The sequence below is a fragment of the Dunckerocampus dactyliophorus genome, chromosome 10, assembly GCF_027744805.1.
Source record: "Dunckerocampus dactyliophorus isolate RoL2022-P2 chromosome 10, RoL_Ddac_1.1, whole genome shotgun sequence".
NCBI lineage: Eukaryota > Metazoa > Chordata > Actinopteri > Syngnathiformes > Syngnathidae > Dunckerocampus > Dunckerocampus dactyliophorus.
Window position 1 is genome coordinate 22,545,546 of NC_072828.1, and position 27,886 is coordinate 22,573,431.

The 27,886-nt window shown below is 39.7% G+C and overlaps 2 protein-coding genes across 10 annotated transcripts in view; both read left to right on the forward strand.

Moving 5' to 3' along the window:
* The first annotated feature begins 1,052 nt into the window (after window positions 1-1,052).
* Window positions 1,053-11,682, forward strand: ak4 (adenylate kinase 4). Its single transcript, XM_054790558.1, has 6 exons — window positions 1,053-1,341; window positions 1,431-1,579; window positions 2,228-2,347; window positions 6,717-6,889; window positions 7,511-7,629; window positions 9,037-11,682. The coding sequence occupies exons 1-6, from the start codon at window positions 1,337-1,339 to the stop codon at window positions 9,161-9,163; spliced, it is 693 nt and encodes a 230-aa protein (XP_054646533.1). The 5' UTR covers window positions 1,053-1,336; the 3' UTR covers window positions 9,164-11,682.
* A 2,652-nt stretch (window positions 11,683-14,334) lies between these two features.
* dnajc6 (DnaJ (Hsp40) homolog, subfamily C, member 6) overlaps window positions 14,335-27,886 on the forward strand; it is a 37,330-nt gene continuing 23,778 nt past the window's right edge. For 2 of the 9 annotated variants that reach the window (XM_054789592.1, XM_054789594.1), the window contains exons 1-4: window positions 14,335-14,655; window positions 16,722-19,557; window positions 24,179-24,314; window positions 26,898-26,947. In XM_054789592.1, the coding sequence (XP_054645567.1) occupies window positions 19,359-19,557; window positions 24,179-24,314; window positions 26,898-26,947 (385 nt within the window). In that variant the 5' untranslated portion in view covers window positions 14,335-14,655; window positions 16,722-19,358. Of the gene's footprint in view, window positions 14,656-16,721; window positions 19,558-24,178; window positions 24,315-26,897; window positions 26,948-27,886 lie in introns of those variants that run through there. The other 7 variants (XM_054789591.1, XM_054789593.1, XM_054789599.1 and 4 more) reach the window with 5 other exon arrangements.

Below are 27,886 nucleotides of genomic sequence, written 5' to 3' on the forward strand. Positions count from 1 at the left end.
GTCACTTAACCTGTTTTCTCATGTTTGTCCTGCCACTCTTCAGAGTGTCTTAACTTGGGACTGATCAGCATGTGACCAAGAAGTATAGATGACCGAGGAGTGCCTATCATGGCAATGGCAGCCTGCTCGTGGAGGATGGGTATACTGGAGGTCTCTCCATCTATTCAAAACTCAATAATACTCAACAAAGTTCACTGTACATTATCTTTACACTTCAACACAGGAAGTGAACAAACTTTAGATGACACAATATAAGCAAACTAACTAGTGTAAGAGTCAATACTTAAAATATATGATGTGAATGAATTATGATTAATAGATACAGAGAAGGGGTAGGATTAAATAAGCTCTGCTTCTTCCTACTCCTGAAAGGGGAGGGCGGATCGATCCCAATATCATCAGTGATATACCATGGGCAGTGTCAGTATTGGATCGATACCAGCGTGATGAAATTGATATTTTTTAAGTGTCTTTTATGTTTTGTTTTTATTATTTTGTTGCTATTGTTATATTGTCTTAAATTGTTTTATTATATGTTATGTTACATTTTTCACAGCCAGTCGTGGATAAAAACAATTTATTTTGGTTACCTAAAATCTTTGTCCTGTGTGTTATTGTGATTATACTCATGGCCCACAAATTATAGACAAAATGACAAAACGTCAAGTGTCAGCCTCTGCGACAGGAAATCAGTCTTAAGCGTTTTCTTTGCCTCGGCGCCATCTGCTGGATAAAAGGGGGGATTGTGCCTGGTATTTGCACCGAAAGTACACGCTACTAAACTCCAATTTCAGCTAAATTATTTCACATAATCACATAAAGTACATGCCAAGTTAGATTTAAAATCCACTGCAACATATTTGCAAACGAATGAATTATGCGTCCATGACAATGTGATGCACATAAAGGCGTCACCTTGTTGTTGAGACAGGCATATATAGCATTTTAATAATTTAGTGCGTAATACATCGCCCCATAAAAACTACAAATACCACATCACCTGGCGGCATGAGCGTGAATCACACATCCGCATTTTTTTTGGATGATGTGATGATGTGCGCAGAGAAATGGGGCGTCGTGGAAACGCGGATATTCATTCGTGGATAAACCCTTGTTTTTAAAGACGAAGGTTACCGTAATGTATCCAAAAGAAGCGCTTAAAGAAAGAAGGAAAGGTAGTCCGACTGTTGACCAGAGCATGCGCTGCAATGGACACAGAGAGTCGGTCTGAGACTTCGGAAATAAACAGAAATTGACTTTGGCAAAACACACCATCCAAACATTCGAAGGGAGGTTTTACTACTCATGCGTGGAACTGGTTGACTGTTCTCTTTGAATGCGGTAGTTGTCCTTGCTTTTCTTGTGCAAACGGAACATCACTCCGTCTTAACGGGAGCAGTCTGTTATTTTATTTATTTATTTTTTTGAAGGAAGAACATGGCCAAGTTGTTCCGAGCTGCTATCATGGGTCCTCCAGGATCAGGTAAAGGAACCATATCCGAGAGAATCGCGCAAAGTTTTGGCCTTCAATATCTATCCAGTGGCCACTTTTTGCGTGAGAACATCGCAGCAAATAAAGGTAAGATACATTTTGGATAACAGCCAGAAAATGAATGTTTATTTTCTCTGCCAGAAATGATGATGCACGAAACATGTCTTGTTCAAGGCTGTATGCTTAAATGTTAACATTTCTTATTTCATTTAGCTCCATTATGTCTGTGTGTGTGAATAATTAAACATCTTGGGAAAATGTTGTTCCTTCATCTCTCTAGTCTCCAGAGCACAGTAAAGCTTTTGAATGTGTCTCTTTAATAGCCTCCCATAAGGAACCAATTGGATGGCTTGCATGGGCCAGTCTCACCAATACTGATACTAAACCTGGATGTAAATGCTGTGGACTTAAGTAAAAACACATGTGTCTGTGTTTATAGGACTTCTCTGGCTTGAATAATGGCAACTAAGCTTTGGATTCGCCTCTTTTCATCTTCAATCCATAGCAGTGTTCATTATAGATTGAAGTTGAATCTTAGTTAAAGGGCCCCTCTTGTTGCCCATGTTACATAACAGTGGTTTGACAGTCCAGTTGGGGATAGCAGGTTTTTTTTTTTGTGTGTTGACAGTATTATCGACCTCTTTTAGTCAGCAGCTGAATAAATAGAGACTTGTTTTGGATATTAAGTCAGTAAATACATCTACTGTCTAACTTGGCTTGTTTGTTGTGAACCAGAGGCAGGCATGCAGGTAAAGACCTATGTGGAGAGGGGCATGCTGGTTCCTGATCATGTGATGACCAGGCTGATGATGCCCAGACTGGAACAACTGAATGACCAAAGCTGGCTTTTAGATGGTAAGAAACGATTTAATTTGTCAGACACTATTAGATAATATTGATCTATATCCATCAATCTGTCTATCTAATTTACATTATGTACCTTTATGTACTGTATGTACAGTATGTAAGCCAAGGAAGGTTGTACAGTATTTGTATAATGCATCCCAAGGATGGGAAGGGCAAGCTTCTGCTTTAGGAGGATTGATCAGCCAACTTTGTTTCCAGCCCCATCATGCAGGAAAGACTTCTGCTCTATAGTAGAAAGGCATGCATATCCTATGAAGTGCTGTTTATAGTTTTGACTGGATTCTGGCACTTTCATCTGTGCAAAATGAGCTTGTACTAAATCCACTGTCATCAGCTGCCCTCTTTTAAAGCAGTGCAAAGGTTTTCCATCAACTTAAAGATCCAGAATTCATTGATTCTATGATGTGGTCTCGATTAGAACTTTACTATTTTACTTTTAGTGGCATATTTTTTAATTCATGTTTGGTAGTGGACACATCATACTGTACATGTAGACAAAACTACATGTGTAATAAAAATAATGGGTAATATTTCCAGGCAAATTTCCACCAGCAATACTACTGTACAGTATATGTACACAGGTGTGGTTTTTGAGGTGTGCTTGATAAAAATGAACATAAATATATTGTATTGTGGTGAAATATTTCACCTGAGATGTACTGAAACAGGTCAATGTGGCTTTTTCAAAGTTAAATATTATCTAGTATCTAGTAAATGGACAAACATTAAAACACCCAACTGATTGTTGTTTTACAAGCTTAAACCTTGAAGCACGACCAGTAATCATTCCGTAAACAAATCTGTTTTAGTTTGGCCAGAGAGCAGAGCAGTCACTTGAAGGTCAAACACGCAAGCGCACATGCACGCACATGCCCGATGCATGTACACTATTTAGTCTTTATGTACAGTACTGTATGTCAATCTAATAGGTTATCTGAAGATAAACAACTATCTAGGCATGTATACCTTTTTTTTTCTTTTTTTTTTTTTAACCTGTCCTGTTCAGCAGCTTAGTCATGCAGTATGAGTGAACCGTTTGTTCATTATGCAAGAACAGATTTGCTGTGCAACAGGTGAGTCTGGCATACTCCTCCTGTTTCTTGTTCCATACTCCTCCTGAATTGTAGTATTATTTTTAAAGCCACTGAACAGTATAGAGATAGAGGATATTGGGGTTGGGTAGGGAGAGCGAGGGGAGCAAAATACATCAGCAGATAGTGAGAGCATTGACTTTGTCGTCTGTTTGTGGTGTGCTGGATGGGCTGGGCAAGCAGGAGTAGCAGGGATCTATCGTGGGCCCTGATTAGAGAAACTGGGAATGAGCAGGATGAGAAAGGATACCTAGATACAGCAACAGGGAGTGCTAGTGTCAACTTCAGCACCCATTTGGGGAGTGCTGATTGGTTAGATAGACATACAGTGCAGCAATAGCGGGTATCTGGTTGTAGAGACTGGTTAAGGAACCTGGGGACTGACAAGGAGAGAGAAGAGGGCGAAACATACAGACAGACATAGCATCATCACCTAGTAACGCTTAGAAACCAACAATTTAAAACAACTTTGATGGCCATAATTATGAAGTAATAATAGTAAGGGTAATATTAAGTGTCAAGTTAATGTTGTGTGAGGAATGCAGATGCAGAAAACAGACCATGCATCCATACTAGTGTGCATGCGTGTGCATGCGTGTGTGTGTGTGTGCTAAAATTTGTTACATGGGGCCATTGCTGGTTAACCTTGGGGGTGTAGCAGTCAACCCCAAGTGCTGGAGGGCAACGCGGGCCCAGCCCAGACCACCTGTGAAACCCCCACCAACCCACCCCACCCACTGCCCCCGCAGACACAAGAAACCCGCAGACACCCCGCTCACCGGCAGCCCCGCACCAAACCCAGCAGGGGATCCACAGCAGAGCGCAAGAACGTGGGGATGACTGCAAAGGAAGGCAGGAGAACCCACCTGCCTCCCTTACAACCAACCTACGTAGCGCGGAGCAGGACAACAGACCTGTGACTCAGCTGCCAGAGACACATGCCTTTTCAAGATATGTTAGATAATTCCTCATCCTGTCTTTGTCTTCTTCTCACTGCTAATCTTCCATAGGATATTCCAGTCACTTTTTTTGCTGCCTGACCAAACACAAGACCATTTTGGTTGACTACCAGTTACTGCTCCTTCGGAAGAAGAAAAACATATCTGAAAGACACAAGGAAGACAGTTTTAGTTTTTGGGACAATGCCATTTAAACTTCATTTTCTTGATTACCACTACATTAGCCTAGTTCCTTTTTGTCAATGAACAAGACATTGACTACCTAAGAAACCTAAGAGATGATCTTGATCTCTGACCTCTTATTAGAATGGGATGAGAGTATACTTCAATCTCCTCATCCTCGTTGTCTTTTTTTTTTATTTGCGTTTGATATAGTACATGCAAACAATGCTTTAGTCTAACAGGTTTACTGTAACTTCTTACTCACAGAAACTCCTAAAATACCGTAAAACCAATATGCAGTGGTAGTGTATCCTTGTAATGCACATTCTATCATTAGAAAAATCTTGCCAGTTCTTGCACCGTAATTGTAATTGTTGACGCACATACCACCTCACATTTTGTTTCTGTGAAACACTGAAAGTGGTCATTTGAGAAAGATGCACTTTGTGTTTTAAGTGTTAGGTGCAACCATGTGTGAGTATGTCAAAACCAAAGCAACAATAGCAAGACCACAAGGCTGCTATTGTCTTCATAAGACTTGTCCACAAATGTGTGCATTTACTCCACTGTTATTGCATGCACTCACCAAGCACTGAATTTCCAGGACTTACTGTGACAATTGTATTGTAAAGATGGTTTTGGATAAGACCTGTCTAGGGTGTACTCTCCAGCTCACCTATTACCCAAAAGAGGACAAGCGTTATACAAAATTGATGGATGGATGCATGGATGATTTGGACCCAGAAAGACAAGCAATGGGTAGACAGAGTGTTTTTTGATTTTCCAGTGGTTCTCAACTGGTTTGGTTTGGTTTAGTTTATTTGAACATGAAGGTTACAATGGAGTACATCTCATGAATCTTTTTTTTTCCCAGTTCCACATGTCCAAAAGGAGTAGGAAGAAGCAAAGCTTATTTAATCCTACCCCCCATCCATTCTACATCTAGTACAGTAGATGTTGTTCACTTCCTGCATTCCATGTCATGTTTTCTGTGATAGTCAGGATAATACATAATAGATAACGGTAAGACCCCCCACCCCCAAAAAAAATTATATATATACATATACACTAATAATAATAATAATAATAAAAATAAATAAATACATGTTTAAAATAAATATAAATAAAGAACAAAACTTTTTTTTTATAAACAAAAAAACCCCCAAAAAATAACAAACCTGACAGAACATCATTGTGATAATCAAGACTCTTCTGCCGTGTATTTAGCAAACATCAACTGCATGTATTGTTTTTTGAATTTGCTCCTCCCTGTACTTTGTTTGAGTTCCTTACTCAATCTGTTCCATAATTTAATTCCAGCCAACTGGTTTGGCTGTGGGACCCACCACTCAAACTTCTCAAATATCTTATATCTAAATGGACTATTTGTAGCGGTTACGCAGCAAGTAAGTATAATAATGATAGGAGGGCCATTTCTTTTGTAGAGCTCTGCTTTGCTTTGTACCGCTCTCCCTAGTTCAATAGATTAAATTGGGCATGAAAGACCTCCCAGTCCTGTCTATACTATACCTGGGAATCGTCATGATGGACGGAATTCCCCCATGCAACACAACGGGAGTTGCAGTGTTCAGACGCTGTCTCTCCCTTTATAACGTGCTCTTCTTCTGCAGATATCTGCAATTGTGTGTCGGATGAACAGCATGTTAAGTTCCCACTCTATGTCCTTCCCTTCCCACTCAAGCTTGAGGAAGTCGCTCATAAACATGGCACGCACCTCGGGGTTGCGTAGCGTCGTGACCCACCAGTTGAAAATCACTGGATTAGACAATGTTTTTGGAGATATGGAAAACAGAAGGAAATTGTTCCAGTTTTTACTTTTTGTAAAGTTAGGGCCAAAGGTAAGGTCCTGGCCCAATTGTCTGCCAATCATAGGGCACAATACAGACAGACAAACGTTGAACTCACATTCACACCTATGGGCAAAAGAGTCTTCCTTTAAACATGCATGTTTTTGGACTGTGGGAGGAAGCTCAGGTACTCTGAGAAAACCCTCAAAAGCACAAAAAGGCCCAAGCTGACATGGTTGTTCCATATAGTGTACAGTATATATTTATCATGTTTATCAACAACCATGTTTCGTTGTGTGACTGTATCCCACTCCTCTCACATCTTTCTCCTCTCCAGGTTTTCCACGGACACTTGCACAGGCCCAGACCCTGAACAGTTTGTACCAGCTTGACTTGGTTATCAGCCTCAACATTCCCTTTGAAACTCTTAAAGACAGACTGAGTGACCGCTGGATCCACCCAGGCAGTGGCCGAGTATATAACATGGGCTTCAACCCGCCTAGAGTGCAGGTTTGGAAAACTAAAACATGAAATAAAGCTGTGAAGTGACCAAATGACCTATGTTTTTATTTAAATGAAGTCATGTCACTTGTTGACACATATGGACATGCTTCCTCACAACTGTTTAATTTGTAACTGACACAACACAGACCATTACTAGTTAGCTACTCTGTTACAGGCAGATAAAACACATTTAATATGCATTCTTTTTAATAAATGCTATTTAGAAAGGCTTTTATTAAAAGCAAGCTTTCATCCGTCAGTGTTTCTGTCTGTGAAGTGAAAAGATTTGCTTCCTTACTGCAGGACTCGTGACATGTGGCCTCACACAGTTTTCATAGAGTCACTACAGGAAAATGAGTCATAATCATATTTCTGTGCAACATTCTCATGCAAGAAAACAGAGCGGATCATGTGACACAAAGTTAATGTAACTTCCATGCATACTATGTGAATAACATACACATGGAAAATGTGGCATTCTCTAACTCTATTGTGGTGTGCTTTAAAAAAAAAAAAATCAGATAAGAGGTTTGATTGTTTACTTTTTTTATGCAATAGTCAGTCTGGTTGGTCAAGGTTTAATATTATCTGCCTGTTGATGTGTGATGCTGCTGCTTTTTTCCCCAGGGCAAAGATGACGTCACCGGGCAGCCCCTGATTCAGCATGATGACGACAGACCCGAAGCTTTGATGGCCAGACTGAGACATTACAAAGATGTGGCTAAACCTGTCATAGACTTATACAAGTTAGTACGCTCATTTCCAACTACAAAACTTGACACCCATTTTATGTATCGGACATCATTCAGGCACCTCTAACATGTAGACACAGTTAATGACTTGATTGAAGAATGATCATGCTTGGTAATGATGGTGCCTTTATTGAGTAATAAAAGTAGGGCAATTATGTGTGGTCAGGTGACTCAACATGAAAAAAAAATAAGAAAATAAATACTAATATTTGTCTATTATAAATGTGTAATACATGTATTATCAATGTATTTTTTTGTAGGATTCCAATAATTCTTTAGTAGAAATCCCTGAATATGCACATTTTGTGATCAAATACAGGGCAGAAATGTAAGATGAGGCTGCAGCAAGTCTCTCGTCTTGTTCTTAAGTGCGCGAGCCAAGCATACTCTCTGCGTGCACCATACTCTGCGCACTGAGTTGGATGGCAATTTCTGTTTGTCAGTATGTTGCCAATAATATAATGCTTGCAGACTTTCTACAGCCTGTGTAATGTCTATAATGTAAGCATGATATCATTATTCTTGCTAATCGGACAATAAAATACAGAGAAATGTCAGACGCTGTAGTACTCCACCTCACCATGAGCTGGAAGGTGCTTGTCGCTGCTGTTCTTCTATTTAGAAGAAAAGCCAGTGTTTTTTTTTTTACCTTATAGAACTACACAAACAGCAGTGCCAGCTAGAGCTAGGTTTTGCAACAAGTGAAATAAAATAAAGATATATTTATGCTCTGCTGAAATGAATGAATGAATTTGGCTGCCAAGATGGAGGATTATATATCCAAGCTCAACAGAAGGTGATCAGACTTTAACAACACAGTAATAGAGCTTTTCCTGGAGAAGAATACTTCATATATAAATAAAAGGTAAGACCACAAATGTATTTCAGTTTATAAAAAAAATAATTAATGGCACTGAGAAGTAAACATTTTTTTTTAACGAAAGTGAATTATTTTCTTATTTTTCTTGTTATCCTCTTAATGAGAAACCTGTATTAATGTAAAAAAAAACAAAAAAAAACAGTGCTTCAACCAGCCACGCACCTCATGGCACAGATAGTGATAGCAGACATTGTGGTTCTTCTTCTTCATACTTTATAAATACCCTGCATTTGTAATGTTTCTTGAAATGGCTCATAATGTATCAGCAATGTTTCGTCGGCCATTAGTGTCCTGATCCAGATGTCAAACATAATGGACATCATAGGAATTGAATGTTTTATAATTGACATACAGGTACGGGACTTTTTTTATGACATTGTGCAACAGTGCCAGTGCAGGGTGTACCCCGCCTCCCACCCGAAGTCAGCTGGGATAGGCTCCAGCTTACGGCAGAGAAAATGGATGAATGTACAACAGTGACAAATTGCACTCATAACTTGCTCTTTTATCTCTACTCACAGGTCACAAGGAATCCTGCACTCATTTTCTGGTACTGAAACAGATCGGATTTGGCCTTACATCAACTCTCTCCTCAGCAGCAAGATGCACACGAAGCCATTAGATGCCTATCAAAGCCAGTCACCCTGACTCACAGAAAAGAGCCCAACTGGTTATCTTGTCATGTCTTGGAGCTTCCAACCTGTAGTCAACCTGTTTTTTTTTTTTTTGCTTCAAGGCTTCATGGATATTTGCATTGATGTGGTGAAATGTTATTTGGTGAATTGCTCATTCTGATAAAAGAAATGGTATGCTTCAAAACATTCTATACAAAATCAGCTTTACTTGTAACATATATACATCATTACATAATGTAAACTGGAGCTGTGTGCATGCAACAATGGCAAAATCAAGTTATAAAATAGACATTGACACATCAGAGGGGTGTCCTTTCTCCACACTCACTGAAACAGCATAGTCATAAAGCATTGTGACAGAACTGTTACATAGGTGCAAGGAAAATCCTTGGATAGTTGAATTTGTTGGTGAATTCAGTGTTGTACATACTAATACGACATTCGACCCTTGCTACCTCAAGAATCTCAAATCAGACAATCTATAAGACTCTATATGACAAAACAGAACATTTTAAGAGAACTCTGGTATAGAGAGATGGACCAACATCTTAAGGGTTGACAAAGCAGGACCTTTAAGTACAGTGGAACCTCAAAGGTCGAACACAGGCTGTTCTGCCATGCTGGTCGACTTGTTCACATTTCAAAACCATTTTCTCCATAAGAATACATTGAAATTGATCCAGAATCCCTTCAAGTGGTGGTATCACACAAACACAAAAAAATGTCAATCCCAACCACTCTTGTGGAGTTATGCCTTTAGATCGGGTAGCCAAAGTGCAGCACAGGGGCCGTTTTCAGGTTTTTCCATTGGCCCTCAGCATATAGTAAGAATATTAGTAAAGTAGTAAAGAGCTTTAACATGTTGGCCACACAGTCACAGTCAGGAGATCGGGAATACCTGGGTTCCAATCTCCGTTGGGCATTTCTGTGCTGGGTTTGCATGTTCTCCCCGTGCGTGTGTGGGTTTTCTCTGGGATAGGCTGCAGCATACCCCCACTACCCTAATGAGGAGAAGCGGTATAGAAAATGGATGGATGGATAGTAAAGAGCTATGTTATTGGATATTACACTAATTTGCATGGTGTCTGACAACATAAAGCTAAGATGTTGTTTTGTTGATGTTAGCACATATTGACATATCCATTGAGTTGGTTTAAGCATCATTAAAGTGCAAAATCCTTCTATGCTATTTTGTCTGTATGCGACCCTGCTTTAGATGCTCAGAATGCCCAGAGTCTCACATGAGATGCTTCTTGTGTTAAGTTAACCTTCCATGTTTTGCAGAAAATTTCCAATGGTTTCCAAATTGTATACACTGTAGGATGCTCTAACTTTGAGGTTCCACTGTATAGCGACAGGTCTCTCTCTTCTGGTTTAATTGACAGCAGTTAAATGAGTCATGTTTTACAAACGTGCAGGTGTTTGCTGTATTGTACTAGGCAGCTGCTGTGTAACTGGTGGTGGAGAATCAGCTACATATTATTTTGCTCTTATCTCAGTGTATTTAAGCATAGGATAATGTGTATTTAGCCATAGATAAAAAATGCTGCATACATTCGTCCTATTATATTTGTGGTAGGATGCTGCAAATCGTTTACAGAAATATCCTTTCTGAATTTATACAGTGGCCCTTTTGGCTAGGATGAAGAGCTACGCTCAGAATACTTACAAGTCCCTGGATTGTTTAATAACCACCACTGTTCACCATTAGATATACAGTAGATCCCTGCTAAATTTTCCACCTGTGGCTTGTTTGTTATTGGCCTGTGGAACACTGTAGAAATACTCATAAAAGTCAAGTACTCTTTAAATTACTTAAGATTGGCAGGTCTGCATGCTTTTCTCCCCCTGCAGGTAGCGCCATCAAACCACTTTCCAAGTTTCCATGAAAAAATTGAATTATTTACAATTGAAAGCAGACAAAAGATCTGTGACTATATGGGGGGGAGGGATTGTCCAACCGCAAATAGTCGGGGATCTACTGTACATAACACGCCTGCTCTATGTAGTTCTGACAGTTTTTGTTTCATTATCTTTGTTCAAAGATCAAAGCCTCCTACTGTGTCTGCTGCCTTTTTTTATGTATTTCAAACAAAGACAAGACGAACATCTTAGTATTAGCATGGGATGTTACTTGTCTTCTTGCAGAAAAAATGTCTATATTCATTTGCTAGTGGCTTGACTGATATGCAGGTAAGAATGCTTTATTTTTCTGTTGTGTATTTGTTCACAATAGGAAATTATGTCTATGCAAAAGATCAACAGATGTCTATCTCTGTGCCCTCTTTTGGAATCAAGATTTGTTTTTGTGTGGAAGCTTGATTGTGGCCACACCTGGGAATTTGACTCAACGGTGTCTGTATGTGGTTGTTGTTTGGACAGGAGAGTGAATTGGGTGTGGTGTGAAAGTATTAAGTTGGCCTTAATTCCACCTCACAGCTCTTGTGTAAGACTTGTGTTTTCATTATTTTAACATGAATTCTGTTGAACTTCTTACATTCCAAACACAATAAAAACACATTTTCACCGAGACACACTCATTGTCGTAATGTGACTAAGTTATTGTCTTTAATCAACTGGGGCTCGGGTGTCCTAAGTCCAGCCTGGGGCAATGTTTTGGCCAGCGGCTCATTTTTTAGTGGCCCACAGCATATCCTAAACATATGAAACACTGTCATCACAACAATTATAAACTGTGTGCTTTGTATGCTGTATGTTTTGTATGATGTAATAACAGCAGGTTATGAAACTTCAGCACCAGCACTTTGGTACTTCAGCACTCAAGCACTTCAACACTTTAGCACTCAAGCACGTTGTGTGTCCCCAAATTCATGGTTTTGTCAAATATACACAGCTTTAATCCAGTATTTTTACTGGTTTTATGTATTCTTTCTTCTGTTCTTTTATGCCAAAAGTTATTGTTAGTGCAAGTAACGTACCCTCAAGGACTAAAGATGGAATTGAACCGCTGGCTATAATCTGGCGTTTTCTTTTATTATTATTATGTTGATGACTATGCACTGTCCCTGACTTTTTTAAATAAATAAAATGACAAATCTACGATGCCACCTATAACACTAAGCTGGGAGGGAGGCTGTTTTTAAAATACATTTAACTACAATTAACCTACATGGATTTGGTTGTAGCATGTAAATTGGGTGTCCATAGTGTGCCCACAAAAAAAGCAAAAATGTAAAAATCACTAGTAATTTTACAAGAACAAAAGTAAAGTGTTAAGAGAAAATCGTTGTAATCTAATGGGAAAAAGTCGTAACTTTACAAGAATAACATAATATGTGGAAAAATATCATTTTATTAGCATACACCGTGTGCAAAATTATTAGGCAAGTCATTATTTTGATTGTAATTTTTATGTATATTTTCCAACCCCGAGTTGAAAAAACTTGAATGCCTATTGGGTTTAAGCATACCAGGTGATGTGCATGTGTGTGTTCAGGGAAGGTGTGGCCTTCGGAGATCAACACCCTTTAGTAGGTGTGCACAATTATTAGGCAGTTTCTTTTCGTGTGGCAAAATGAGCCAGAAAAGAGACTCTGAAAAGTCAAGGACTGTAAAGCATATTTCATCGGGATGCAGCACTCTTAGAATTGCCAAGATTTTAGAACGTGACCACAGAACAATTAAATGTTTTGTTGCAAGTGCACAAAAGGGTCGCAAGAAACGCGTCGAGAAAAAAACATGCAAATTAACTGCCAAATATTTGATAAAAATCAAATGTAAAGCTCTCACGAACCCATTATCCTCCATTGCTGTCATATTTCAAAACTGTAATTTTACCTGGAGTGTCCAGAAGTATGGTACATGGTATTATTATGTTGTTGGTTTTATTACAGTGACGGTGATGTCGGCAATATTATAGTTATTACAATTGTGTGCATTACAGTTATTGTCATTCTGATCGCTATCATAGTTAATCATTTCATTACTACTATTACTACTAATATGTTAGACTGTTTCAATGCAGTATTATCATTGTGGTTGTTGATATTATTTTCTCCTCTCCGTCATGGTCTTTATAGCTGTCACAGACATTTGCTGATGTAGTCCTGTCTGTTTCTGTTATTGTTGTCGCAATTGTTGTTGCTGTTGTCCTTGTCTCTCTCTTTATTGTCCCCCTTTTGTCCCCGCACTCCCTCCTCTGTTTTCTTCTCTCTTCTTCTCTATCCCCTCCTGCTCCGGTGCGGCCACACAAGAAAACATCAAAGTTAAATACATTTTGTATAACAGGGGATGTGTATCTCACACTTTTCCCTGGCAGAGCAAATCTGTTGAGCACGTCAGGGCATTTACTGTAGGTCAGCAATACCATCTGCCCCAATGGCTGGACAGGGTGGCTATATAGGTCACAGATTTATTTTTGAAAAGGCCACAAATATTTATTTGTCAAGTTTCTGTTGTCTATCATTCTGACTTAAGAAAAAAATGAAAATAAAGCGAGATGGGCATAGTTTTGTTTTTCTTTGAGTTGCCTACTAATTCTAAACACTAATAGTTGCCTAATACTGTAATTGTGAACACAGAGATATTCTCAACAAAAGCCAAAACCTCACTTTCACTTCCTTAAATATTCAAGTTTGAGGTTTATTCATATTTTGGGTTGACTAAGAGCACTGTTATTGTTAAACAATGAAACTAATAGTCAAAAATGCAGTGTAAAGTTGAAATATTAAAGAAAGACGTTATATGTTTCAAGTCGTAATATTAAGAGTAACAAAATAGTTGTAATTTTTGGGAAATTAGGTTGCGGACAACGATATGATATGTGAATAAAGTCGAAAAGTAATATTACATGAAGTGGCTCCTCATTTTGTCTGTAGCTTATGTGGCACTGATTGGGGTATCTTGACAAACTTGCAAGATATCAAAGGTGTGATCCCAGACAGGGAGGCTAGATGCTGTTGCATCACTCACTAGATTGTCTGATGTCATCCTGCTTAAAGCTTTTAGAGTCATTCTGCATTTTAAGCGGGGTTGCTGTGATTTACCGCTGTTTGACTATTCATTTCACTGGCTTGTCTAATGCAATTTTAAAATGTAATTGCAATTATTTAAAGTTTGACCCCACATTATTTGATTGTTTTCTTAAATTGGAGATGCTACACAGAGCACACGAGTGTCCAGTCCAGGTTTTACCAGCCTGCTCCTGTCATGGCAGCTGAGGGGCGCAGTTTTGCAGTTTCATGCAAGTGCACGCACCTTGTGCTCGTCCTCTTCCACCCAGCTGCATCTTTTCGGGATTTACCAGAAGCTTTGATGGGATGCTGTAGATTGCTCCTGAAGCAAGATGCATTTATATCGTGTTGCTGGTGCGCCGCAAATGCATCTAGTGCATCTTATATAGCTTCTACGACATGAAATGGTTTGACCTTTGACTTGCAACGAATGACAATGCAAAGGTCGCTGTCAGACAGAGAGGAGGTTTGAAGCGCATCTTTGCAGTTCGAGACTGTACTGCGGGAAGAATGCCAGAATCCGTCCTGAAAGGTAAAATCGTATTGCATTTATTTCATTCACGTATACGTGTGGTGTTAGTAAATGATACAAAAGCCGGATATTGTTACATAATATGAGGCTACCAAAACAAACAGGGACGTCAACATGCACTTGCTCTCTTGCGTGTGTCCTGTTTTTGTGTGCACGCTTGTGTTGCTGTAAAATGTACTGACTGACATCATATGCTGTATTTTATGAGGTTGTCTTCGGAGTGATACAGTTTACGTTCCCCGGTTGATTTCCTAGTTCCGCCATGTTGCCTCACTGCTTCATATTGTTGAGTCACGTGATCGTTTCCGCTTTCGAGCATCCCCTCTGCACGGTTCTACATTTAAAACCCACAGCAGTGTTTTGTGAATCAATAATAGTTACTATGAAATTCCATATGAGGTGCAACAGGGCCATTTTTGTAAGAGCACGGGATCTGGATCGGCGCACCATGACGACACCACAGTTACGTCACGCACGTCACGTGAGCGGCTTAGTGCGTTTCATGCTCTCTCCCATCATTCACAGCCAGCTTACCTTTATACCTCTAAAAGATCAGAAAAATACACATTGGTTTTTTTTGCTTACTTTATAATGCAGCATTTCCTTGTGCCCACACTGTGCAGTCATCCTAATAGTCTTTAAATAATGTAAATGGCTAGAGTGAGTGACACATACTAGCCATGCTTGTACCTGCACTGTAATATAAGAAAACTGCGTCAATAATCCTGCATTCACAAAGTTCATCAAGATCTTTCAGAGAGATGTTTAACAATGTTTATTAGTTTGCACTGCCCTGCATCATACTTAAAGCTGTTTCTTACTTTTCCTAAATATTATAAAAACCTCACCTATTATGCATAACACCCATAATATACCTGTTGTTATCTAAGAACTCCCAAAACAGATGCGTACTGAATATATTGTATTTGCATGTATACGGGGCAGACACTTTAATGCATGATTACGCCATTTAAAAAGATCACTTTTAAGTTTTTACAAATAGGAAACATTGGGTAGTGGCTCAAAAGCGTCGCTAAGCTACAAATTCAAGTCTGGTGTTTGAATACAACTATTAGTCTTTAGAAAAGTGCTATGTCCCATCTTGAAACTGCATGGAATTGAAAAGGAAAGCTGCAGGGAGACAAATGAATGTGTAAAATGCAGCATGGTGGTAATGTGGTTTGAACGTTGGTCTTCTTTTGCTTTATTTTAGACATACACCTGTTTTACTGTCACTTATATTGTTACAAGTAACGCCGCCTGTGCTTCAGGGATTCATTGTGGGACTTTTTATTGTACCCTTGTCAGAATGTTAACCATATTGCAGTGCAGGTTGTGCAACAACAAGCCTAGTAAATCTAAGAATTGGAGGTAGGCAGGGTATTGTTAACACATTGGAGACCAAGGGGGTATACTTTGGTGGATCTCTAGTTTTAAAAGCGACTATATCATTATGGGAACTTAGACTAAACTCATGACCTGATCCCGACCAGGTTATGTCCGGACTTTCAATACTTCTTTATTGAAACAAAAAGGAAGAAATGGTCACAAAGTCCCTACAGAACACGTCAACACTACCACCTAATGGTCACCACGAGGTACAGCATTCTATAACCGTAAAATATGGACACGAGACATACGGTATTTATTTTTTGAAATAGTTAAGTGTTAATATGTCAAAGCTGCGTAATGTTGAGCGTTCATAAATGGAAAGACTCGTAGGGTAGGGTATAGTTAGTATCAGTGTTAACTTGCACATTTACACGCTTATAGGCATGTCACGATAACAAATGTTGCTGGACGATAATTGTCCTACAAATGATTGCCAATAAACAATATTGTGTCAACGCTATTTTGAGACAATGTTTTCATAAGTAAGTCGCTGTTATTGGACTACAATGTTGATGGGGATGTCGTACAACTTCATGTTAAAAGATCTGAACTATCCCTATAAAATCCTTTGCTTAAAACATTTATTACATGGACTCACATGTCACAGTAATGTACCAGAGATCACATGATGCAGGTACTACTCTTTCTAGTTAATTCCACACATTCATTTACAGGCTGGAATGGTTAGGAATGGGACAGGAAGCTCTGCGGCAACAATGAAGCGGCAGTGCATTGAGTCCGACTACGGAGGGGGTATCATTCCTTCCTTTTGGACATTCCGTTCCCGCTGTGCTCTGTGCTTCCGTCTGCTCCAGAAAGAGTTTCCCAGGCTCATGTCCTCCTTTCAGAACCATGAAAGTGTTGCCAGGGGACAAGGCAAAAGAAGAAAGCATGCCATCCTTGGTCTGCATGGACTTAAGATCATGGAAAATGCTTGGAAATGATCGGAAATTTCTTTGGAAATATGATTGAGGAATATATTGACAAGAGAAACATCTAGGCTTCAGTGACGGTCGTCGCCTTTCTCCCCATTTCTGACACAGCATTTTTTTCAATGTAAACAAGCCATCTAAATGTTCAACATTTCAACATCAAAGATATATAATTGTACTTTTGAATTTTATTTCCACATTCATTCTAAAGGGCATAATTACTGTATCAAATGAATCCCTTGTGAAAATCATAATTTTAGATCCAAGACAACCAAGCAAATACTGTTAGGATATTTGCATTTACGCTGCATTGTGGTAAAACAAAAGAACAATCAATTCACAAGACCCTGTGAAATTTCTCATGTCGCAACTTTAGGAAGTCATGTATGGCAACTTGTTGCATTTTCTTGAAAGTGGCAGCTACAAAGTGTTTTTTCAGATGTAAGAATTGTACATCTTTCCATGGACTTCCCAAGGAAACCAGAGCAGGGCAGCGATGAGGAGATTTTACCTCATGGTCACTGCTCCTCTTCTCTCACAGATAGCTGTTTTGAGAACAAAGCACAGTTTGACACCAGATTTTCCAATACTTTTCCAATATCCAATTCTTCTTGAATGTTCGCTGATAACCATTAGCCCGTAACCAGTTGAGGGGCATTTATTGCAGGTTTAGATTATCTCACAATAATAATAACATAATAATCATAATAATAACACGGGCTACTTTTGGGGCCATAACCCACAACAAGCTAAAACTCAACTCTGAACCTCCGACATCAATTCCTGTCCTCCAAACATCCGCCCGCCACTAAGGTCCCTCTAGGGAACACATTTGCTCTGACACACACGAGCAGGAGTTTTATTTACATCTTAGATAGTTTATTTGCTCCTATTATGTCTACTACTGTATATTAGGTAATATGAGTGTAAAGCCATATAAAGCCACCATTACAATACATTGATGAGATAATAGTCACTGCAGGAAGTACACCTTCCAGAAAAAAACAAGAAGAAACTGCAAACGTGTGAGTCTGTTATCTTATTAGTCTCATTCCTAGGTTCCCAAAGTGGGGTACACATACCCCTACGGGTACACCAATTGTCATAGGGGGTATGTGAATAAAAACAATTAGCGCCTAAGACTCACAATTACGAGTGTGCCCGAACGCCTCACTTTGCAAGGAGAAAGGAGAAGAAGGGAGGCAGAGCATGAAGTTGTTCATTGCTCTGTGTGCATCATATGAAAAAATAAGTAAGCTTGGTAATTATTTTGTGCATTAAGAGTGTTTAATCTTGAATTTTTCAAATATATTGCTGTTCCAATCTCCGCAGCGGTGAAAACCTCGATGTTCACCCCGAAAACGAGGCTTGTATGTATTTGTGTACTTTGGATACTGCTTTACCATGATTGTGAAACTTTCCCCTTCAATTTGGTATTAAATTAATATGCAGACTTACTGCTCATATGAAAGTTTATGAAAGTGTGACCATGCAAAATACATATTTTTTTTTACCTGGAATTACTATAAAATGGATTAAACCAATTATGTTCCATATTTCAAGTTAATTAAGATAAAAAGGTTTGTGTTTTTTAAGTGTCCAGGAATGGGGGTACATGGCTTCAAGTCAAATATCTGAAGGGGTAAGCGACTGTAAAAAGTTTGGGAACCACTGGTCTAATATGTCTTATTTTCTCTTGATTATATCTACTATTTTGGGTAATACAAATCTAAATGTGACTATAGGGGTGTTATTTAATGTCGAGCAGGTTCTAATGATGTTAAAAATGATATTAAGAAGACCTTAAAGAGGTTTTCTATCCCCAATACAAAAATATTTGAACCAATTAACTATGATAAACCAGGGATGACTTTTTATTTTCAAGTTTTTCAAAGACTACTACAGATGAGCACTGCTTTGGACAGTAATACTCAGATACTGGTGCTGCAGCTCTGTTTTTGTATTTTTTTTACGCATATTTATCTTAATTAAATTAACAATTAATGTATAATGAATTAATACGGTATTTTTCTTAAAATACGATGTATTTGCTTGTGGAATAAGGGGTTGAAATGACAGCATTTGGAGGGGGGGCACAACAATTGCCTGGCCCCAGGCGCTGGCAGCCCAAGTTACGCCACTGAGTCAGAAGCCTGGTACAACACTGCGGCACCGAGAGAACGAGAGAGAGAGGGCGAGAGACAGCAGGCTGTCGGTATACTCTCTTCCATGGACATGTGCTACATCTAGCTTTAGCAGAACAAGTATCGGCGGCTGTGGAGGCGACGGTACAGCCTGCCGCGTACGTTTCAAGATATCTTTTGGACATTTTTTTTAAATATAACTTACATTTAAATCTCTCTTTGATGTCATTCGGTGATGAGCTTGCTGGGCGCCTATAAGAAAAAGAGCAGTTACGATGGCTATGAATCTTTACAGTTGGTCGATAGCGGCAGAGATAGCTTCAATACCGGCAGCGGAGGCGGAAGCAGCACATTTGGAGGCCCGGTAGCGGCTCCCCTTGGACCGAAGGCAGGCCCGCAGAGAGAGGAGGACTGCAGCACCATGGACAGCTCAGGTAAGCGACCGCACACCGTTTCCGGTCACGCTCATCATGGCGCTTGTACAGGTTAGCCACTCGTGTGATGGTTTCACCCATAAGTGTGGAAGAGGTTGACGGGACCATGGAATCCCTTCCAGTGCTTCCAGTGATCCCCTGGCCCCACCTACTGTAAATGTTCTACACAGTACTGGGTCGCAGAGTAGTATACCCCTCATGTGTGCACACACATAATTAAAAACATCAAAACGTCTTTGTACGCATTAGCAGATAGAAATACTGTAAACTTGCATTATGTTGTAAATTGCATTGTATTTGAATATCGTATTTCTGTTTCAAAAAGCTATACAAAAGAGCTATACTAAGGGAATGCAGGGTATGTGATCTTTAAGATACTACAATTTACTAAAAGTATGTTCCAAATGAGTCAAAGGTAATTATTTCTGTCAAGTGTTCACACCTCGCTGTCGAGCCAGCCAGTCTTCTTGGGTGAACGTTCATGGGAAGCACAAGGCCCTGAATGAATGAGGGCGGATTGTGACTGACATGGGGGGAGGTTCTTGGTGTCAGATGTCTATCTTGCTAGCCAGGCTTTACAAATGTGCTATACAATTTGTCACCGTTCCTGTCTGTCTGTGAAAAGTAAATATTGGCACATCCACCTGGACTTGACTGGGAGATATGTAGTTGGACACAAGCAGAGATGTAGGACAATTTGATGCTTTGAACATCGTGGGAACATTGCAGGATAAGACATGACTATGTGATGACTGGTGCGTTCACACTTGTCATTTTTGGCCCGGTTAAAATGGACTGTAGTCCTATTTTGCTTGTATGGTTCGTGTAAGTGTAAACACAGTCCAGGACCAAACAGGACAGAAAAGATAAAGGGGGATCAAGACCGCCTGAGAGATAGATCTCAGTTTATGTAATTTATATCCTCATGGTTACATCTCAGCTGGTTAAAAAGAAATGACGTGACCAGGAAGTTGTCATATTGTTTTGGGTGCGTGAGGTCGTTGGACAATGTACACATCACATACGCCATCCAATTGAATCACGGCTTTATACATACATGTATGCTTAACTGAGAGCATTAACTGTGAACGCAAACCAGACCACACGAAAGTGACCACCAGGTATGTTGTGTTTTTTTTTTTTTTGGTCCGCATTAGAGTACCGGACTACAAGTTTAATGCACCCTTATACTGTGGACAGCTATGAAAAATAATGATGTACTTTACAGCTCTGTTGAGCAGGTTTCAGCTCATTGTTCAACTCTCCACATTACTACTTCACTGTTGTAGTTGACTCTCACTACTCACTGATTGTCGTTTCCAGCCACAGCAGGCTGCAATTGTCGAGGAAAGGCCCTATAAACCCTATCAAGATGCAATAGCTGCTGAGCACCAAACAAGAAGTAGCCAAAAAAAACCCAACTTTGACCTGTAAGGGATCTAAAGTAAGGATGTCCGACATTGGCTTTTTTGCCAATAACAGATATGCCGAGATTGTCCAACTCTCAGTTTCCGATTTCGATATCAACCGATACGATACCGATATGTGTAACATCACATATCACTTTCTCGAGTAAAATTGTTCTAAAAAAGTTGTTTTTCGACACTAGTTTGTGCTCTATAGCTGATGTAATGTGTCAATGTCAAGAATGTTCTTATCTTAGCCATCTGAGTATTTCAAATACATTGTTTTTGGTGCTTAACGGTTTCCCAAGTATATTAGTGCGTGTGTGAATGTATAAACGAGAGGCATTAACTTACATTTTTTTTGTTGAAAGGCACTTTATGAAGTACATTTACTTCTATTTACTTACAGCGCAGCCTTGCCACATCCAATATGGCGGCAACATTGAAGTGCGGCTCAGCGTTGCGGCCGACGTAAATGGTTTTGACAACAGCACTTCCTGTTTCCCAGCGTGCTTTGCTGTACTGTTGTTGTAAATGCCCGCTTATGACTCACATACTGTAGTTGTTGATTATTCAGCATTATTCTCCCGTGCGTGCGTGGGTTTTCTACGGGTCCCACATTCCAAAAACATTCATGCTAGGTTAATTGGTGACTCTAAATTGTCCATAGGTATGAATGTGAGCGTGAATGATTGTTTGTTTTACATGTGCCCTGTGATTGCCTTGCGACCAGTCCAGGGTGTACCTCGCCTTTTGCCCGAAGTCAGCTGGGATAGGCTCCAGCATACCCCTGCGGCCCTAATGAGGATAAGCGGCATAGAAAATAGATGGATGGAAATTTGTTGGTAGTGTCTTGTGTGTTGTTATCTACCTATTACGTTGCTGCGCAATGTTTTTTTTAGCTCTTTTTTAAAAGACACTGCGAGTAAATGAACGGTTTCAGTTTGGGAAAAGTATGACTCTGCTTATTTAGATTTTTACAGGCACAGGCATGTTCAACCACAGGTCTCTGCATAAAAAGTGAAAAGTGAAAAGTATGAGAATTTTCAAATAAAAAAAAAAAGTATCCCCAAGGGGCAATTTAAATGCACGAAAAGCAGCGTACTGAAAAACCGGACAAGAGCAAATGGAACACCAGACAATAAAAGACACAAAGTTATGCAATTTGAAAAATAATAATGAAATAATAAATGAAAAAAAAATCAATGGGGGTTGTGCAATATCCAACAATAAAGAAATTATTTATTGTTGGATGGAATGCGAAGTGAAATGGTGAAACGATAGTGAGACCGTTTTCCACAGTTTGTTATATTTGTAGGCAAGTGTCAACATCTGTGTATAATGCTATCTTTATACAGAACACTTTTCTCAGTAGATTTCCAACTAGATGCGATAGGTGAGACTATAAAGATGGCTTCTTGGGACTAAAATCATGCCAGAATTGGCTACTGTGAAATGTTATGACTTGTACACACAGCAAACTGCAACTGCTCCTTCAGGATTTGGTACAAATGAAATCCCTGTGCACAGATACAAGTAATGTCTTCCTGAGCAGAAAATACACTCACAGTCTTGATGGGTTTGTGTGTGCAGTAATGTGAGCTGGTCTGGCTGCATGCATGAGTAGAAGTGAGTCTCTCCTTCTCATAGTAATTCAGCTGTGTAGTGTGAAGTACTGAAGTATCCCGAAACAAAAACAACATTCAAAAGCACCATTTCCTTGACTGATAACTAACTGTGATGATAAAACACTCTGAATAAGTGTAGAATGCTCATATTTGAAGAAAGTAGGTTAAGTGAATTCTATTCAGTTTGTAGCTGTGTGTCGTTTTGACTTGCGATGCTATGCTGTAAAGCAGAGGTTCTCAATTGGTTTGGCTGCGGGACCCACCATCAGCCTTCAATGACAAGCAGCGACCCAAATAGCTCAAATCTTTGAACTTCTAAAATATAAAATACTTCTCAAATGTCTTATTTGTTTAATCAATTACATGTATTTATTATATGTAAAAAGACATATGCCTAGAGGGTGCTGACATATGAATGTGTTGCATGACGGTATATCCCGCCCTCCTCCTGCTCTGAGCATGTAAGCTGCGCCCCAGGTAACACACACGTGCGCAGGAGCCTTTGCTGATGAAAAGACAATAAAGCGCAGTTGGAATTAGAGCCAGTGCAAAATTACACAGTGTGACAGCACAAAACAAGTTTCATGGTCATTTCACAACAATAAGCTCTGATTCAACACTCAATTGGTAAGTTTTTCATAATATGAAGACCCTTTCTTCTGTAGACCACCCAGGGCCTGGGCCAATCAAATTGGGCATTAAACAGTACCGTCATACTGTACCTGGTAGTCTTCATTGTGAGTGGAATTTCCCCACGCAAGACAACGAGAGCTTTCGCTTTTCATGCTCTTCTCCAGCAGATATCTAGCTATGTCTTTCTCCTCCTGCTCAAGCTTGACCAAGTTGCCCATAAACACAGCACGCACCCCGTGGTGGCGTAGCAAGCAAATAGCACAGATGCGAGGTGGTTCACAGACACTATTCTTTTTGGCAAAGACCCCGCGACCCACTGAAAATGGCAACCAGCTGAGAATCACTGCTCTAAAGTGACCTTTGGTGGCTGTCAATGTTGTCCATTCGTCCACCAGCAGCAGCGCAAGACCAGCAGAAAAACCTAGACATTTTTGGTACACTACAAACACATAACACAAATCAAGACATTTTATGAATGCAAATGCGGAGGCTTTAAAAAGAGGTGCAAACCGCTGGTAACATCTAAAAAAAACAGATGAACCAAAGGTCATCTTCCCACAATGATAGGAAGAGGAAGGTTACACCACATCATAAACTATTACACCCATCTAATTAATCCTCCTTACTCTATGTCAAATTTGTTACTGCTCTGTTGCGTAACAAAGTCAAACTGAAACTCGAAAATTCACTTTTAAGTTCAAAGGTTTCAGTTTTTAGGGTGTCAACGCATTCTGATGGAAAAAAAAAAACTGTCTATTTATTAAAACATGGTTTTTACGATTTACGGTCATGTCAGTTTTCCAAATACATTTAAGCTGCTGAAAATCAAGGCGCTCTGCATAAAATGCCTGTAATACTTCAATAGTGAATTTCATGTTTTTATGAAACCTGTTTGTGTGTGAAAGCAGTTTCTATCAGTTTTAGCTTTTGATGCTTAATTTCTTCTTTCTCCAGATGTGGATGCCAATTATGGCGGCGGACTGTTGGATATGGTGAAGGGTGGAGCTGGAAAGTTTTTCAGTAACTTTAAAGACAATCTCAAGGATACGCTAAAAGACACTTCCACCAAGGTCATGCATCAGGTTGCCACGTAAGTCCCACCTTCATTCATGCATACAGTGGGGAAATATTTATTGGGTCCCCTGTGAGTTTTGACACGAACAGTACCAAATTTTTTGGCGAGTTTATTTTAACAGAGAGAGACAGAACATCACCCAAAAATACAGAAAAAAGAACATTAGTATCAATGTGTATTTTACTGAGTGAAGTTAATATTTAATCCCCAAGCAAAATGTGACTTGGGTCAGATATTTTTTGTAGTTGGTCACCAGGGTTGTGTTCAGTCCTGCCCTCTTAGCATGGCGACTTCCACCTACTTCTTTTGTTCTACAAGCTGTGAAATATTGCGAAGAGTCTCAAGTGAGGTTAGTTTTTAATATTGAAAGGAGTAGATACAAATTGCAAATGCCAGCACGGGAGAGAACAGTCAGCTCCACAGCCAGGGTCTGGGGTCCAAGCGATCTCCAAAGTGAAAGTGAGTTCCTCCTCCTCATCTGCCTGCTGTGGAGGCAGTCGCAATGATCAGGAAACTTCCCATTAACAGTTTATTGGTGTTTTGGTCTGATCTGGTTTCAACCAACCTTTGCTAGGATGGCCGGGCAGCAACAAAAGGGTGAGTGATAATGAAACTGTGCATGTGTGAGATTAATTAAAAAGGACAGGGTGTCTTTGTTCCCAGTAAAAGGTCTTGTGAGTGTGTTATCTCTCTGCTGTCGATAAGCACATACGGTATACTGTATGTTGCAGTACCCATCCAGAAGAGAGTGGAAAATATTCCATTTCTAACAGTTGTACACATCTCAGGAGGTATTTTGGTCCACTCCTCTTTACAGATACTCTTAAAATGCAACTTTCAAGGCTGTCACTTGGTGACTCAAAGTTTCAGCTCCGTCCACAGATTTTCAGTGGAATTAAGGTCTGAAGACTGGCTAGGCTACTTCAGGATGTTAATGTGCTTCGTCTTGAGCCACACCTTTGTTGCCTTGGTAATTTGGATCGTTGTCATGCAGGGACGCCTATCCATGACACATCTTCAGTGTTATGGCTGAGGAGGTTCTCATCCAAGATTTTAGAGTATACACGGCCCCATTCATCGGCTTTTCATTGCGGTGATGTAATAATCCATCCATCTATGCCGCTGATCCTAGGGCCTATCCCAGATGACTTCAGGCGAGAGGCGGGTTTCACCCTGGAATGGTCGCCAGTCAGTATAGACAAACAAACATTCACACTCGCATTCATGCCTATGGACAATTTAGAGTCGCCAATAAACCTAACCATGCATGTTTTTGGAATGTGGGAGGAAACCGGCGTACCCGGAGAAAACCCACGTACGCACGCACGGGGAGAACATGCAAACTCCACACAGAGAATCAAACCCAGATTTCCTGATCTCCTGACTGTGTGGCCAACATGCTAACCACTCGGCTACCGTGCAGCCCCGTGATGTAATAGTAATGGACTGAATTTATGTAGCACCTTTCAAGAGACTGAAAGTGTGTCGCATTGAAACCATTATTCATTTACTCCACCGTCAAACACTGGTGGTGATAATCTACCGTACATTTGGCTGCCCTGGGGTACACTTTATAGAAACTTGGCTGCCAATTCACCCCAACGGCCTCTCTGACCACCACCAAACATTCATTCACATTTATTTACCTGTGTGGTCTGCACTGGAGGCAAGGTGGGTCAAAGACACAACAGCAAGTGACTTTCTATGACTTGCTGTGGTCTGCTGGAGATGAGGCAGCACAGACAGGGACAGGAAGAGACTCAACAATGTGATTTCAATAAAGACTCAGTGGTTATAGATGTGAACCACATCAGTGTGGACCAGGAGTACTAGCGTCTGGCACAGCTTGGTCCAATCAGTGTGTTTGTGCAATGGCACCACAAAGGGGGCTCTGTTGTTTGAATCACGCACCCACATTTCCTCTTGCTGTTGACTCAGCAAGTCTGGCCATTATTCCTCCCTTGCGTCTCCTCCTTTAGACCTACGCTCTCCTGTCGTCGTGTTTTTTCTTGTTTTCAGCTGTGCTTGCCAGTTCGCTATCTGTCGCTCCTCTCCGTGGCTGAATTATTCATGATAGTTCATTGTGCCAAATGGTCGGTGCACTGCTTCTGTACAGAAGGTTCCATTTCATTGCTCTCGTGTGTATTGCATGTATGTTCAATGCATATACTGGACATGCGAAGGAAGTTTGGAGGTGAGGGAGGTACACCGCTCTAGCTGACCCCCAGGAAAACTTCAAAGAGAACAAGTGCATGGAAATGTCCATTCAACAATCAATTTTCTAAACAATGTTGGCAAATAGATAAGAAATATAATTATAATAAGTGTTTGTGAAGTGTCCAAGTGAAAAAAATCCCCAAATAAACAATTTAGTTGGAAGAAACTGCTCCATGGTGCTTTTTCAGTCTTTGTTTACCCCATTTTCAGTCGTAGCAGGTTTATCTGTGTAGACACAGCAACAATTCAAACAAACTTCTGTTATTGCATATTTGGTATAGAAACACAGCTGTAGATTTGAAAAAGCTTTGCTTTTGCCACTCTTCGATTTTAAAACACTTCTCAAATATCTTCCTGAATAGGCAACTTTCTGTGTTACAGGTACACTAAAGGGGAGCTGGACATTGCTTACATCACGTCAAGAATCATAGGTAAATAAACACGAGTCTAAGTATGACAACCACCTCCATCATCTTATGTAGGTCACGTTAGGCCATAATTAGTCATACCTTGGTCAAATGTTGAGTTAGAGCACACTTTTTTTGCGGTGTTACAGATATTAACAAAAATACTTGATATTTGCACCATTCTTAACAAACCCACATGGTAACATATCACAATCTAGAGGCAGGGGTGCTCACACTTTTGTAGGCCGCAAGCTACTTTTAAGATGACATCCCATACGTTCCAAAGATCTACCGCCTACTATAAACATACAGAATATATATATATATATATATAAAATATATATTTTATTTTGAAATATGAGTATTTATGTACATTGTAAATGTATATCAGGGGGTACAAACACTTTTTCAACATGCAAGTTATAAGCCAAAATGATCCACCTATAAATCAGGAAAACATAACATATAAAATCTAACCAGTAAACTTTTAAACTGCTATACTGAATGCTTATGATTCGTATTTCACATTCACAGTTTCAAAGTTTACAGGTAATCAAAATAGTTGATATCTTTCAATTTAATTCAATTCACAATTCAATTCAATTCAATTTGGCAATAAAAATAATTGCACATAATTTCTCAATAGTCCTGTTCATGACCTGAATAGTATGTCAGTTCAAATAGTTAAAGATATAGAAGAAATGAAAATGATTATGCAAAAGACAAAGCAGCCGAAGTCAAGGCAACATATGAAATAGTTTTAGTCATGGGCACATTTTCTGATTAATCATGAAATAATAGTTTCACAAATGAAAGTGTAGAAAACAAACATTTCTATAGTGGAGTTCAGGGTGCACAGCACAGCCATCAAACAATTGACTTTTTTTCTATATAATTAGCCGCTACAAATGCACAGATAGCTTTTGTTGTAGATATAAGCATCTTACCACTGCGTTAGTTTAT